The following is a 12,196-nucleotide window of genomic DNA, read 5'->3' on the forward strand; positions in this document are numbered from 1 at the left end:
TGGACTTCTAGGGAAACTGTTGGCAACTTGATAATTAATCGCCTTGCCAATTGGAAGCATACTCTAGTGGAATTGTTAACACTTGTAAAAAATTATTAAACACAGATGGAATATTGCACGTTTTCTTACTCCTTTCCAGGTAAAACCCCTCTCAAAAGCCAGGAGCATGAGTTTAGACCTCAGTTGGGCATGTGGATTTGTGGTTAGTTCAGGGAAGCATGGATGGGGCCCTAGAGTCAATCTTTAGTCTTGGCCCCCAAATAAAGAAAATGAATGAATAAGATTAATGAGAGAGAGAAAGGGAGAGTTTTTATCTTCTAAATTCTAATTCTTGATGCTTAAGATGACAGTAAATGTTTGTTGAATGATTTGGCAGTCTCAAAATTTTCTTGCAATGAAGAAGGTTGTTGTTTTGTATATTCATTTTAAAAGAAAAAAGAAAAAGAAAATATTTCTTAATTAGTATTGTGAGAGACAAAAGTGCTTACTAAAATTCATCCAAGAGAAGTGTATTTATTAGTAAGATGAATGAAAAGCACTATTCTGGAGTAATTCGGCTATTATTGCTGTGTTTTCCATTCTCTGAAGCAAAGAAGTTTAAGGAAGAATCTAGAATGCGTTACCATCTATATTATATACCCTGATGCAATAGCAAGTTTTTTTTTTGTTTTATTACCTTTATTCTAGTGGATTTGGGTCTTTCATCAGCTGCTGTCAGGTTGTTGTGAAAATGAAGGCCTAGACCTAATAAAAACCCTCTTAACTCTACTCATTGTAGGGATACGATGTCCAAACTGAAGATTTTAATTAGAAATGTTTGGTTTGTGTTTCTTCCTCCCAGGCCTTGCTCTGAACTTCATTTTTGAGAATAGCTTTAAGCCAGAAGCAGGGTCAAGGAGTGGAGTTCCCAAGATCGGCATTTTAATCACAGATGGAAAGTCCCAAGATGATATTATCCCACCATCCAGAAACCTCCGGGAGTCTGGTGTAGAGCTCTTTGCCATAGGTATGCTGTCTTTTTAAAATTTTATTTATTTATTTATTGTTTATGTATTTAATGTGTGTGTTTGTGGAAGTGTGTGTGTGTGTGTGTGGTGTTCAGAGGATAACTCGTGAGGGCCAGTTCTCTGCTCCTGCCATGTGAGTCTCAAGAATGGAAATCACTGGGCTTGGCAGGATTGCCCTTCTCCATTCAGCCATCTAACCAATCCTGTTTGTTTTTAAGACAGGTCTGGCTAATAGCGGACATTGGTCTTGAACTTGTGATGCTGTCTCAGTTTGAGTGCTGGGCTTACAGGTGCCAATGCACCCAGCTGCAGTATGTTGCTATGTGTCTCTAATGGTTCCGCTTCCATTGTGAACGTGAGAACATACCACTACATGCAACACGCACTGCTTTGAAAGCCAGAGGCCAGAGCACTCTCTACCAGGCTTGCCAGCTGAGTCCAGTTCCCTTGCACTGAAAATAAGAGTGATTCTTTCACGTACGCCACAGTGTTTGGAACTTTGAGACAGATACTGAGGGCAAAACTTTCGAAAAGGCATAGTGACATGCTAAAGTTAGGGTCACATTCGCTACATATAGTGACGTGCTAAAGATAGGGTCACATTTGCTTCCATTTAATCAGTCTTGGGTTGCTCTTCAGGGCCAGTTTGTAGCTGTCTCCTTGCTAGTTGTATGAGGAGAAATCACGCCCCACATATTCAGGGAATTAAGGGCCCTGCAGCTATTAAAGATGCGTGGTGTTGCTGACTTGAATCAAGCGCTCAGAAAGCTATCATTTTATGAAAAAGGATATATACAACAGTTCCAGCATAATTACAAATATTTACACAATAAGCTTTGCCTTCAATGAAAATGTTTACAGTTTCCCCGGCAAGAGAAAGGTCTTCTGCTTAGTAGAGACCAATAAACTTTGGCAGAAAGCAAAAACAAAACAACAGCCTGATTCTCAAGACATAGAAACATTAGCCAAACGGGGTAGCAAATCTCTCAACAGGGCTCTGAAGACACTTAAAAGTCTCTTGTTAGGAGTGGCCCACTTAGTTACAGTTTCCACGGTGAATTATTCCGTTGTCCATATAGTTTAGTCTCATATAGATGTGCTTATCAAGAACATACTTGAGTCTTTTATGACCTTTCTGTAGTCTTCATCAGAAGAGAATACTTTCAGGTTCTGCAGAGGTCAGAAAAGATAACAGTGGATACAGGACTGAAATGGACTCCCAGCTTCTGTTTTAATCCTACTGACTTAGTTAGGGTTTCCGTTGCTGTGAAGAGGCACAGTGACCACAGCAACTCTGATAGAGGAAAACATTTAGTTGTAGTCGGCTTACAGTTGAGAGGTTTAGTCTCTTATGTCTTAGTCATGGTAGGGAGCATGGCAGCATGCAGACAGGCATGGAGCTGGAGAGGTTGCTGAGAGTTCTACTTCTGGATCCTCAGGCAGCAGGAAGGCAGAGTGAGCCACTGGGCCTCGGTTGAAATTCTGGAACCTCAAAGTCCGCCTCTAGGGACACGCTTCCTCCAGCAATGCCACACCTACTTTTACAAGGTCATACCTCCTAATAGCACTAATTGCTATGGGCATATGGCTGCCATTTTATCCAAACTACCGTACCTACTAAGTCAAAATAGCTAGCGAGAAGGTGTCTAACAAGCTATACTTTAAAAACTTGCTCAGATCAGGCCAGGTATAGCCATGTATGACTTTAACTGCAGCACTTGAGGGGTTAAGGCAGGCAGATTACTATATGTTCCATGCCAGCCTAGTCCATATAGAGAGTTCTACACCAGCCCGGGGCTACCTGTACAAAGTACCTCTGTACTTTGAAAATGTTCTTCAGTGTTTAGAACTATTGACAGACCCATTATGGACAGACCCTCTCTTTGAGTGCTGACACATTTTTTTTCTTAGAGAAAGACCTCAAAAAATTTCTATTTACACCTTTTTATTCTTATTTTATATAGTAGAGTAGGTTGCTGATTGATCGTTTTAAAAGAACTTCTTTTTTTTAGAAAAGCATTTAATATGGACTAAATTATAGCTTTAGAGGTTTAGTCATTTTCATCATGGTGGGAAGCATGGCAGCATGCAGGCAAACATGGTGCTGGAGAAGGAACTGAGAGTTCAACATCTGGGTCAGCAGGAGCAGGGCTTTTTTTTTTTTTTTTTTTTTTTTTTTTTTTTTTTTTTTTGAGACAGGGCTTCTCTGTGTCCATATGGGACTCATTCTGCAGACCAGGCTGTCCTTGAACTCAGAGATCTGCCTGCCTCTAAGAGGACTGGGGTTAAAGGTGTGAGCCACCACTGCCGGCTTAGAACTGATTGCTTGTTAGCATTTGATGCCTCTGACACTAACCGCAGAGACTGTCTTCTCCCCTTCTTTCCTTACTCCCTGCAACCCCTCTAAACAGTGAGTCACTAGAGGGTTAGATTGTACTGTCACCTCTCCTTCCCACAGCCCTGCCCAGTGTTGACACTTGCCAAGTCCTCTGTAAATGACCTGGGGATCTAAACTATTTCAAAGATGGCACTATCAGCCTTAGCATGGAAAGCCAAGATGCTCATAAATGGTGCATCTAGGAGAAGTAGATTTTGCTCAAGTCCCCAGGGGATATTGTTTTTGAGCCATACAACTGTTACTGCTGTGTTTTTCCATCTGTAGAAGAGAGGATGAAAGAGGCTCTAGGGAAAAATTAAGAATGCATCATATTCAAACTTCGCTTTAGTATTTTTATAGTCTTGCTATTTCGCTTGTCTGTGAGTATTGTATTATGGTGTGAAGGAACCATCTCATACCAGTTTTCAAGAGCCAGCTGTACACATTGCATCCCTCATCTGAACCTTTGGACCTCACATAGGTGTTTCCCACAAGTCATAGGTACCCATACAGTAGGAAATGGTAAGTACTGGAAATGAGAGCAGAAATATGACTGTTAAGTATTATACGCCTGGATCTTAGAAGGGCAATAAGCTATGTGATCATTTTGGTCCTGGGAATTGATTCAGTTGCTTGTACTAGGCATTAACATTTATTACGCTGAAGTTGAACAGTGCATTTTCAGAGCGGCCAATGAGAGGAAAGATGCCGATAATCCATTCTTAGACGTGCTGCTGAGATTGTGGGCTATAGAATGCTTTATTCAGGACTGACTCACTTCACTGTGTGCCAGGCATTGTGGTGAACTCTGGGATGCAAAGCGGACTGGAACAGATCTCCTGACTGCACAAATTCCTTCCAAGTCATTGCCGCCACTGCCTTTATTTTCCATGCATTTTAAACAGTGAAACTATTTTATTCATGAAGACGGGGAAGCAAAGATATGGGAGGGGAGAGAGACAGAATCTTTGGCTGCATATTTTATCAAGTGTAGACTTGCATGAGAAAGCAGTCTCTCCACGAAGCTCTCGCTTCAGCACGCAATCAAGGTGGTACTGACTCGGTTGTGTGTTCTAGAAGTCCTTTGGGCAAGAAACTTCAGATACACAATTCTTTAAATCTCTCATCCAGTAAAGAAAGTCTATGCAGAAGAATTAAGCTAGTGGAGGATTATGTAGGGTATTTATCCTAAATTTTATGGTTTTGTAAATAATCCTTAGAAATGTGTTTAAACAAAATTTAGTGAATTCATCTAGATGTTATTTGAGCTTCTCTGGAAACTACCTGGAAATGAGCAATATTCTTCATCATATAGCCTTCCAATCACATAGTTCAGTGGCTATGAAAGCGTTGTTATTTAGCGTGTTGAGTTTGGAAGGGTACTCAATTGGCGCCTTGGCGCAGCCCGGCATATGTGCTACGGCAGACATCTCCCTAATGGGCATCTACTCCCCTCAGATGATTGGCGCTACGGGGATTTCTACAGAAATCCTCCTTGTTTGCTGACTTTTGTCATGTGCCCTTCCTTTCCCATCTAAGAACCTCAACAACAACAGCACATGAAAGCGAACTGTACCTTACCCTAATATACTTAAGGTGAAATTTTGAAGTTTTGCTGGTAAAATTCAAACTTAGTCTATGCAATGTGAAAAAAAGAAGCATCTTGGTGATGTGCCGCGGGAGCGGCAGCACGGTGTGATGAGCCACCGCGACAACCCTTTCCTGTCACGTGTCCTTCAGACAAGCTCATTACCTATGCACGTGTAAAGCAGCTGAAACAGCAGTGGTTGTCATGAGGGTTGAATGTATTGATGGAACAAACAACCCAGGGCTGGGTAGAGTAAGCATACTGCTAGTGTCTCCAGCTACCGCCCTTTCTCCTACTCATTTGTACCACCTTCCAGACACTCGGCATTCTGTTTGACCTGTGGTGATGGAATTCAATAGAGACAGTGGAAGCAACAGAACTTCCTTATTTGATCCACCAAAATTTGCAGAGTCATTGGGCAGTAAATTGTGTTTGAGTCCGTTAAAAAGTATCTTCACCCATGTTTCCCTCTGGTTTAGCACTGTATTAAGTGGCTATGTAGATAAAGTTTGAATTCTAGCAGTATTTTCTCAATTTTATTTTTTTTTGAGGTACAGTGTCTCACATTTTAGATCAGGCTAGCCTAGAACTCACTATGTAGCCCAAGCTAGCCTTGAACTCATGATAGTTCTTCTGCCTCCTGAGTGCTGAGATCAGAAGCATGATTCTGAATGTAAAGAAACTTACTTTGTAGAAGTTTCAACCTGAAGATTGATAGTTTTTGTTTTTGTTTGGATTTTTTAAGACAGGGTTTTCTGTAGCTTTGGAGTCTGTCCTGGAACTAGCTCTTGTAGACCAGGCTGGCCTCAGACTCACAGAGATCCTCCTGCCTCTGCCTCCTGAGTGCTGTGATTAAAGGTGTGTGTCACCACTGCCCTGTTTTTTTTTTTAAATTTCAGTATTAGTTTAGTTTCTCTTGATTCTGTAATATTTGTGCAATATGAAAGTTATATCCAGTTTATCCAGTTCCCTTCCTGTTGGGGGTGTACTGAACAAAATCCTTAGCTGATTACTCAGGAAACAACTCTCACACTTTTCTTTGGGTTTTGAGATGGAGTCCTACCATGCAGCACTATTTGGTCTAGAACTTGCTCTATAGATCAAGCTGGCCTTGGATTCACGAAGATCCACCTGCCACCTGCCTTTCCTCCCAAGTGCTGGTGCCGCGCAGCGCGCACTGTGCCCCCCTCCTCCCATCTTTCCTCCCAATCCTTCCACCCTGCCTTTTCCTTCCCCTTCTCCTTTTGTGGGTCTCCTTTCTTCCCCTAAAAAGTTTGGTTTGTGCTTTCATGTCATGTTTATGAATAAGATTTTATATATGTACCTAAAAGCTAGGACAATAAACGAGAAAAAAAAATACAGCATTTGCCTTTCAGAGACTTACTTAACCAATATGATTATCTACATTTACATCAACTTTCCTGTAAACGACATAATTCTTCTCCGTGGCTGAAAACCTATGCTGTTGTGTACATATGCCCCATTTTCTTGATCCACTTCAATGCTATTGGGCACATGATGCGGTCCAGCCATCTGGGTGGAGGATGCTCTGGCTGTGGTGAAGACTGGTCAACTCCACTAGAGTGGCTCTTTCTGATGCGGCATCGAGATCACCATCCTCCCTGTTCTTCTCAATGGCAGGGGTTAAAAATGCTGACCTGAATGAGCTGCAGGAGATCGCCTCTGAGCCAGACAGCACTCACGTCTACAATGTTGCTGAATTCGACCTGATGCACACAGTAGTGGAGAGCCTGACCAGGACTGTGTGCTCCAGAGTGGAAGAGCAAGACAGGGAGATTAAAGGTGAGGAGGACAGGGAAGGCCAGTGGACATGGGCGGAGATTAAAGGTGAGGAGGCCAGGGTGGTCCAGTGCATGTGCACAGCACAATATGCCCAGGTCTGTCATTGTCTTCACACGTCTCTAAACACACACACACACACACACACACACACAGTGCACACAGCGCTATCACTGTGGACACAGAACCATAAATGAGAGAAAGCATGTCCACAGATTCATCACGCTCATAGGTCTGTTACCATGCACATAGGTCATCACCACGTTCACACATCAGTCATGGTGGGTACATGGACTATAAAAAAAAAATCCCTATTTCTCTTTCAAGTTGACTTTCTTAATACTTCATTTTCTTTCTGGTGCCCGAGTCATCAGTCAAACAGAGACATACACATTGGCAGCCGTGTGAGGGTAAGGGACACCTTCTTTGACCAGTAGGGGATTTTCTCTGAAGTATTAACGTTTAAAACATTCTGTTTTTCAAACAAAGTGCTCAGTTTTGAGATAATTGTGCAATCACGTACGTGCACTAGCACAGTACGCACAGAGCTAGCGTCTTCTCTTCCAGCTCTACCCTCATGGCAGCACCTTGGAGAGCCAGCATCAACACCAGCATGCGATGAGCAATGATAGAATCGATATAAAAGTCATTCCCATCTCAGGAATGCTCCTGCCGCTCTTCCCGGTCTCCCATCCTTTCATCGCCCTCTTGCGAATCCCGACGGCCGCTAGAGTGGCCTCCGTTTCCATTCTTTTTTATTTCAAGACTATTATACAAATGGAATTATCGAATATTCAGCCTTTGGGGATTGGATTTTTTTTCATGCGGTCCATATTTTATGTGTATCAACAGCTCTTCCGGGTTATCTTCTGTGGTTTGGATGGCCCAATGTTTGTTTAAGCTCTTTCAGATTCTGGATTCTTTCCAGCTTGAGGATACTACAATAAAGCTTCTGTGAATATTTGTTTATTGATTTTTTTTGTGTAAATATATGCTTTAATTTCTCTGGAATAATGCCCAGGAATGCAACGACTGAACAGTATCTCGAGTGCATGTTTAGTTCAGCTTGGTTGTCATTAAGAAACTGCCAGACTGTTTCTCGAGTCTAGAATTTTATGTTCTGAGTGGCAGCATGTGAGTGTATCGGTTCCTTTGTATCGGCCCCAGTATTGATGTGCTTTTAGGCTTTGTTTTAATTTAAGCCATTCTGAAAGGTTTATAGTCATAACACGTTGTGGGTTTTGGTTTTCATTTCTGTGCTGGATGGTAATGTTGAGCATTTTCTTCTGTTTGTCCTCTAAAGACACATCTATTACAAAGACATGAGGCATTTTCTAGTTGAACGTTGTGTGCCACCATCTCTTAGGTATAATTCTGAAGTTTTATTTCAGGCTCTTTGGCCTGTTCCCTTAGGTCACCTTGTCTAATTTTCTTACAATAATAACTTTTAACTTGCTCTACCTATATAGTAAGTCTTTAAATTGTGTAAACTTGAGTTCTGTGATCATCATCATCATCATTATTATTATTGCAAATTCATGACTTCTGTGTAGACATCATACTACAGCATTTGGGAGTTGATCCTCTCCTCTCCTTCTACTTTATTGAGACCATGTCTCTCTTGTTTCTGCTGCTGTGCTATTTGAGGCTGGCTGGGCAAGACCTTCCAGTCCCTGCTGCTGTCTCCACCTCCATCCTCCTGCAGGAATGCTGGGGTTGCAGGCACATACTGCCCCATCCTTGGGTTCTGGGGCTCCAACCTAGCATGTGGCTTGGGAGGCCATTGCTTTACCCATTGCGCCATCTTCACAGCTCTTGCTTATTCTTTTCAAGTTTTAAAAACTCTTTCCATTTCGTTATTACTCCATTAAATATTAGCATATCTTTATTTCATAAAGACGTCACTTAGATTTTGATAGGAAGTGCATCATATAAGAATTATCAATAACCAAATATCCACTTGGTGAAAGAATCATTTTTGCTTTGTTGGAGGTATCCAGTCCATGAATATAGTACACCTGTCCACGTGCTTGGATATGATTTCATTTCTTTCATTAGCATTTTCTAGTTTTCAGGACTTATGAGTCCTATCGGTTCATTTACTATAAAGGCTTTGTTAGAATTGTACAAACTATTCAACATTGTGTGAATGAATTTTATTGAATTTTTTAATCTCAGTGTCCACATGTTTATTTCTTGGAGATAGAAATTCATTTGATTTTTTGTACATTTACTATATATACCATATACATGACTTGAAATTATTTATTAGTTTAGGGGTTTTCTTCTGGATTTAAATTTTTATATAGAAAATTATATAGTTTACAAATAGAAATAATTTGTCCCCCCTTTTTTTATTTCTTTGACTTCTTTTTCATTTTCTTGCCTTACTGCATTTGCTATACTTTTCCATACCAAGATGCCTGTAACTATTGCAGGGGAATATTGCTGTCTTATTCCATACTGCAGAAAGAGCACTTTGATTTTCAAGGAGTCGTCCATTTCGTAAATGTTGGAGAATTGTGTATTGTTCTTCCCACTCTGCCATTATTCTTTTGATGTCTGCAGGGTCTATAATAATGGCTTCAGTTTCCTTCCTGATAATAGTCAGTAACATGTACAAAATTCTCTTGCCTTCGGCCATTTTTTCCCCCTGATGACTGTGTATCATAAAGTGCATTATTTCTATTCTCTGTGTAGGATAGAGTCACACTAGAGATTTTATAAGTCTTGTTTCAGTCACCTAACAGTTTCCTGAGACAATATCTCCTATAGCTCGAGGCGCTTTTTGTACTTGCTACGCGTCTGAGAATGACCTTGAACTTCTGACCCTTCTGCTTCCACATTCTGAGTGCGCAGATACTGGTGTGTACCAGTATGCCCAGGTTGTGTGGTTCTGGAGATTAGACCCAGGGTCTCATGCATGATAGACAGCGTTCTTGTCAGCTGAGCTGCATCCCCAGCTTCCCCCCTCTTTTACACACACACACACACACACACACACACACACACACACCAAATCTTTATAAAACCATTTTCTTTAACATGTATAAGACACACACGTCTGATACGGAGTGGGTATTCAGCATATTCCAGTTTCTTTTAGACTTTTATGTCTAGATACTGATCCCTTGTTGACTGGTCATCTTCTGTGTAGACACTATGTCTTTATATCCATGAGAAGCCAGAAACAGTCTCAGCTCTGAGAGCTACTTCTTGTCTTTTCGATACTTTCTTTGTGCCTTGATTTTCTCATCTGCAGCACATGGGCAGTAGTAGCAACAGCTGTGAATTAAATGGCACCTCTAAATCCCTCAGAGGAGCATCTTTGGATGTGGGCGCATTCACTTCCCTGATTGTTTTCCATGTTTATTAACAGTTCTCGTAAAAGGTTCTGAGAATTGAAAGCTATGTTTCAGTCTGTGTCCTAAGACTCTGCCTCAGTGGACGGGTTTCTAATGAACATTAAATGCTTGATTGAATGAATGCAAGACTCAGCCACGGTACCCACTTACCCACTGAGGAGACTCTGAAGGGCACTGTGACTGGTGACATTTCTTAGGCTCCTAGGAATGACTTGGGAAGTCGGGTTTATCTGGTGTATTTCTTTTATTTAGCCTCAGCCCTTGCCACCATTGGGCCACCTACAGAGCTGATGACTTCTGAAGTTACCGCCAGGAGCTTTATGGTTAACTGGACTCACACCCCAGGAAAAGTGGAAAAGTACAGAGTGGTGTATTATCCCACCCGAGGTGGGAAACCGGAAGAGGTAATGTGGCAGCCTGCCCGAATTCTCCATCCCTGAAGTCCTCATAGTGGGCACAAAATGCAAGTGTGTGTATAGGACATTATCTGCTTAAAGACTGCAAGTGATTTGAAATGGATCTCTACATGACTGTGTTGTTCCCCCATCTCCCCAAGTTGTGGTACCCACACCTTCTCTCATCCCATCCTACAGTCATCCTCAGAATGGATCAACTCTGCACTTACATCCTAGTCTACCTTTCTTCTCGAAATTAGCAAGTTCTAAATTGACTAAGATTTAAATCCATCTTTTCCTGTTTGGGAGTGCCCAGGTATTTCTACCATAGTGAAGACCGTATGTTCCAAATTTTGTGGTCATATGAGGAGCTAGTCTTCTGGGACTCAGAATTTCCTGGGCATTTGTAGAGGTCAGGACAAAGGAAAGCCACCACCCTGCAGCTGTGGCCAGTGATTTCCATCATGGCTAAGCTAGAAGGGAGCACCTAATGCCAGCGACTGTGCTCTTCGCCTTTAATGCCTGGGTGCAGAGAGTCACAGAGTTCAGATGTGATGAAATCTCCACGTCCTTTTGTTCTTCTAGCCTCTGGTTGACCTCAGATAATTTTACAATGTTCTTCTGTACCAAGGCAGGGTTTATGGGCTCCTTTTTACTTTCAAGTGTTACAGAAATTGATCATGGATTTTCAAGTCCTCTGGTTCAAAGAGAAAACTAAACCAAAGTCCTTGTTTGTGGACTCCAAAGTGGCTCCATTTTCTCTCGTGACTAACAAACCCTTTAAATACTTTCTGAAGTTCCATGGGGGGGGGGGATTAGCGTATGGATGTGACTAGAACAATAATTAGCCCAGGAATGACACAATTGGCATTATATATGAAATAAGAAATTACTTTGGACGCATTCCATAAAAGTACATTCATTTATGTACAAAGACAAGGGGAATTGATCTCTACAGTGGAAATGAAGACACAGCACAAATGATAAAGTATTTAATGAGATGTTCTTACTGGAAACATTCTTTGCTTTTCAGTCTCAATTCTGCACATGAGATGTTTCATCTTTTTTTTTCTCACGTGATTCTTTCAACAGGTGGTGGTGGGCGGAAGTGTGTCTTCTGTAGTGTTGAAAAACTTGATGTCATCGACTGAGTACCAGATAGCAGTGTTCGCAGTATCTGCCCACACAGCCAGTGAAGGCCTGCGGGGAACGGAAACCACACGTGTGTATTTGATTCCCCTCTACTTTCAACACGCACAGCCATGCTTAGATAACTTATCCCTAAACTGGGCTGCTGCTCAGGGTGGACAGACGCCCTGACTGAAGTTCACAGGAAGGGGCTGTCATGATGTCTGTAGGAGAGGAAGGTGCTGTGGCTTCCGCTTTGCAGCTGTGTGTACGGAATGGATTTGCCAAATCTCTTGCATGTTTTAGGGAGGACAACCGGGTGAAGGAGGCAGACTCAGTCACTCATTCACCAAACATCTTTTTAGCAAATGTCTGCTGTGAGCCAAGAGCTGGGCCACAGTTTGTTTGTCAGAATCGAGAAGAAGTTCAGGATTTGTTTTCTCCAGGGTAGTATTGAGGGAATGACAGCGTATTTCCTTCTTCATTCATCTCGTCATGGTTAAAAGGATCTTTTGGGTAGTGATAGTCCCTTCATT

The 12,196-nt window shown here is 41.8% G+C and overlaps 1 protein-coding gene across 3 annotated transcripts in view; it reads left to right on the forward strand.

Annotated features, from left to right (window-relative positions):
* The window catches only part of Col14a1 (collagen type XIV alpha 1 chain), a 186,503-nt gene that overhangs the window by 51,641 nt on the left and 122,666 nt on the right, over positions 1–12,196 (forward strand). For all 3 annotated transcript variants that reach the window (XM_038343529.1, XM_038343530.1, XM_038343531.1), the window contains exons 8-11: positions 842–1,006; positions 6,614–6,775; positions 10,390–10,541; positions 11,625–11,754. In XM_038343529.1, the coding sequence (XP_038199457.1) occupies positions 842–1,006; positions 6,614–6,775; positions 10,390–10,541; positions 11,625–11,754 (609 nt within the window). The remainder of the gene's footprint in view (positions 1–841; positions 1,007–6,613; positions 6,776–10,389; positions 10,542–11,624; positions 11,755–12,196) is intronic.

The sequence above is a fragment of the Arvicola amphibius genome, chromosome 9 (genome assembly GCF_903992535.2).
Source record: "Arvicola amphibius chromosome 9, mArvAmp1.2, whole genome shotgun sequence".
NCBI lineage: Eukaryota > Metazoa > Chordata > Mammalia > Rodentia > Cricetidae > Arvicola > Arvicola amphibius.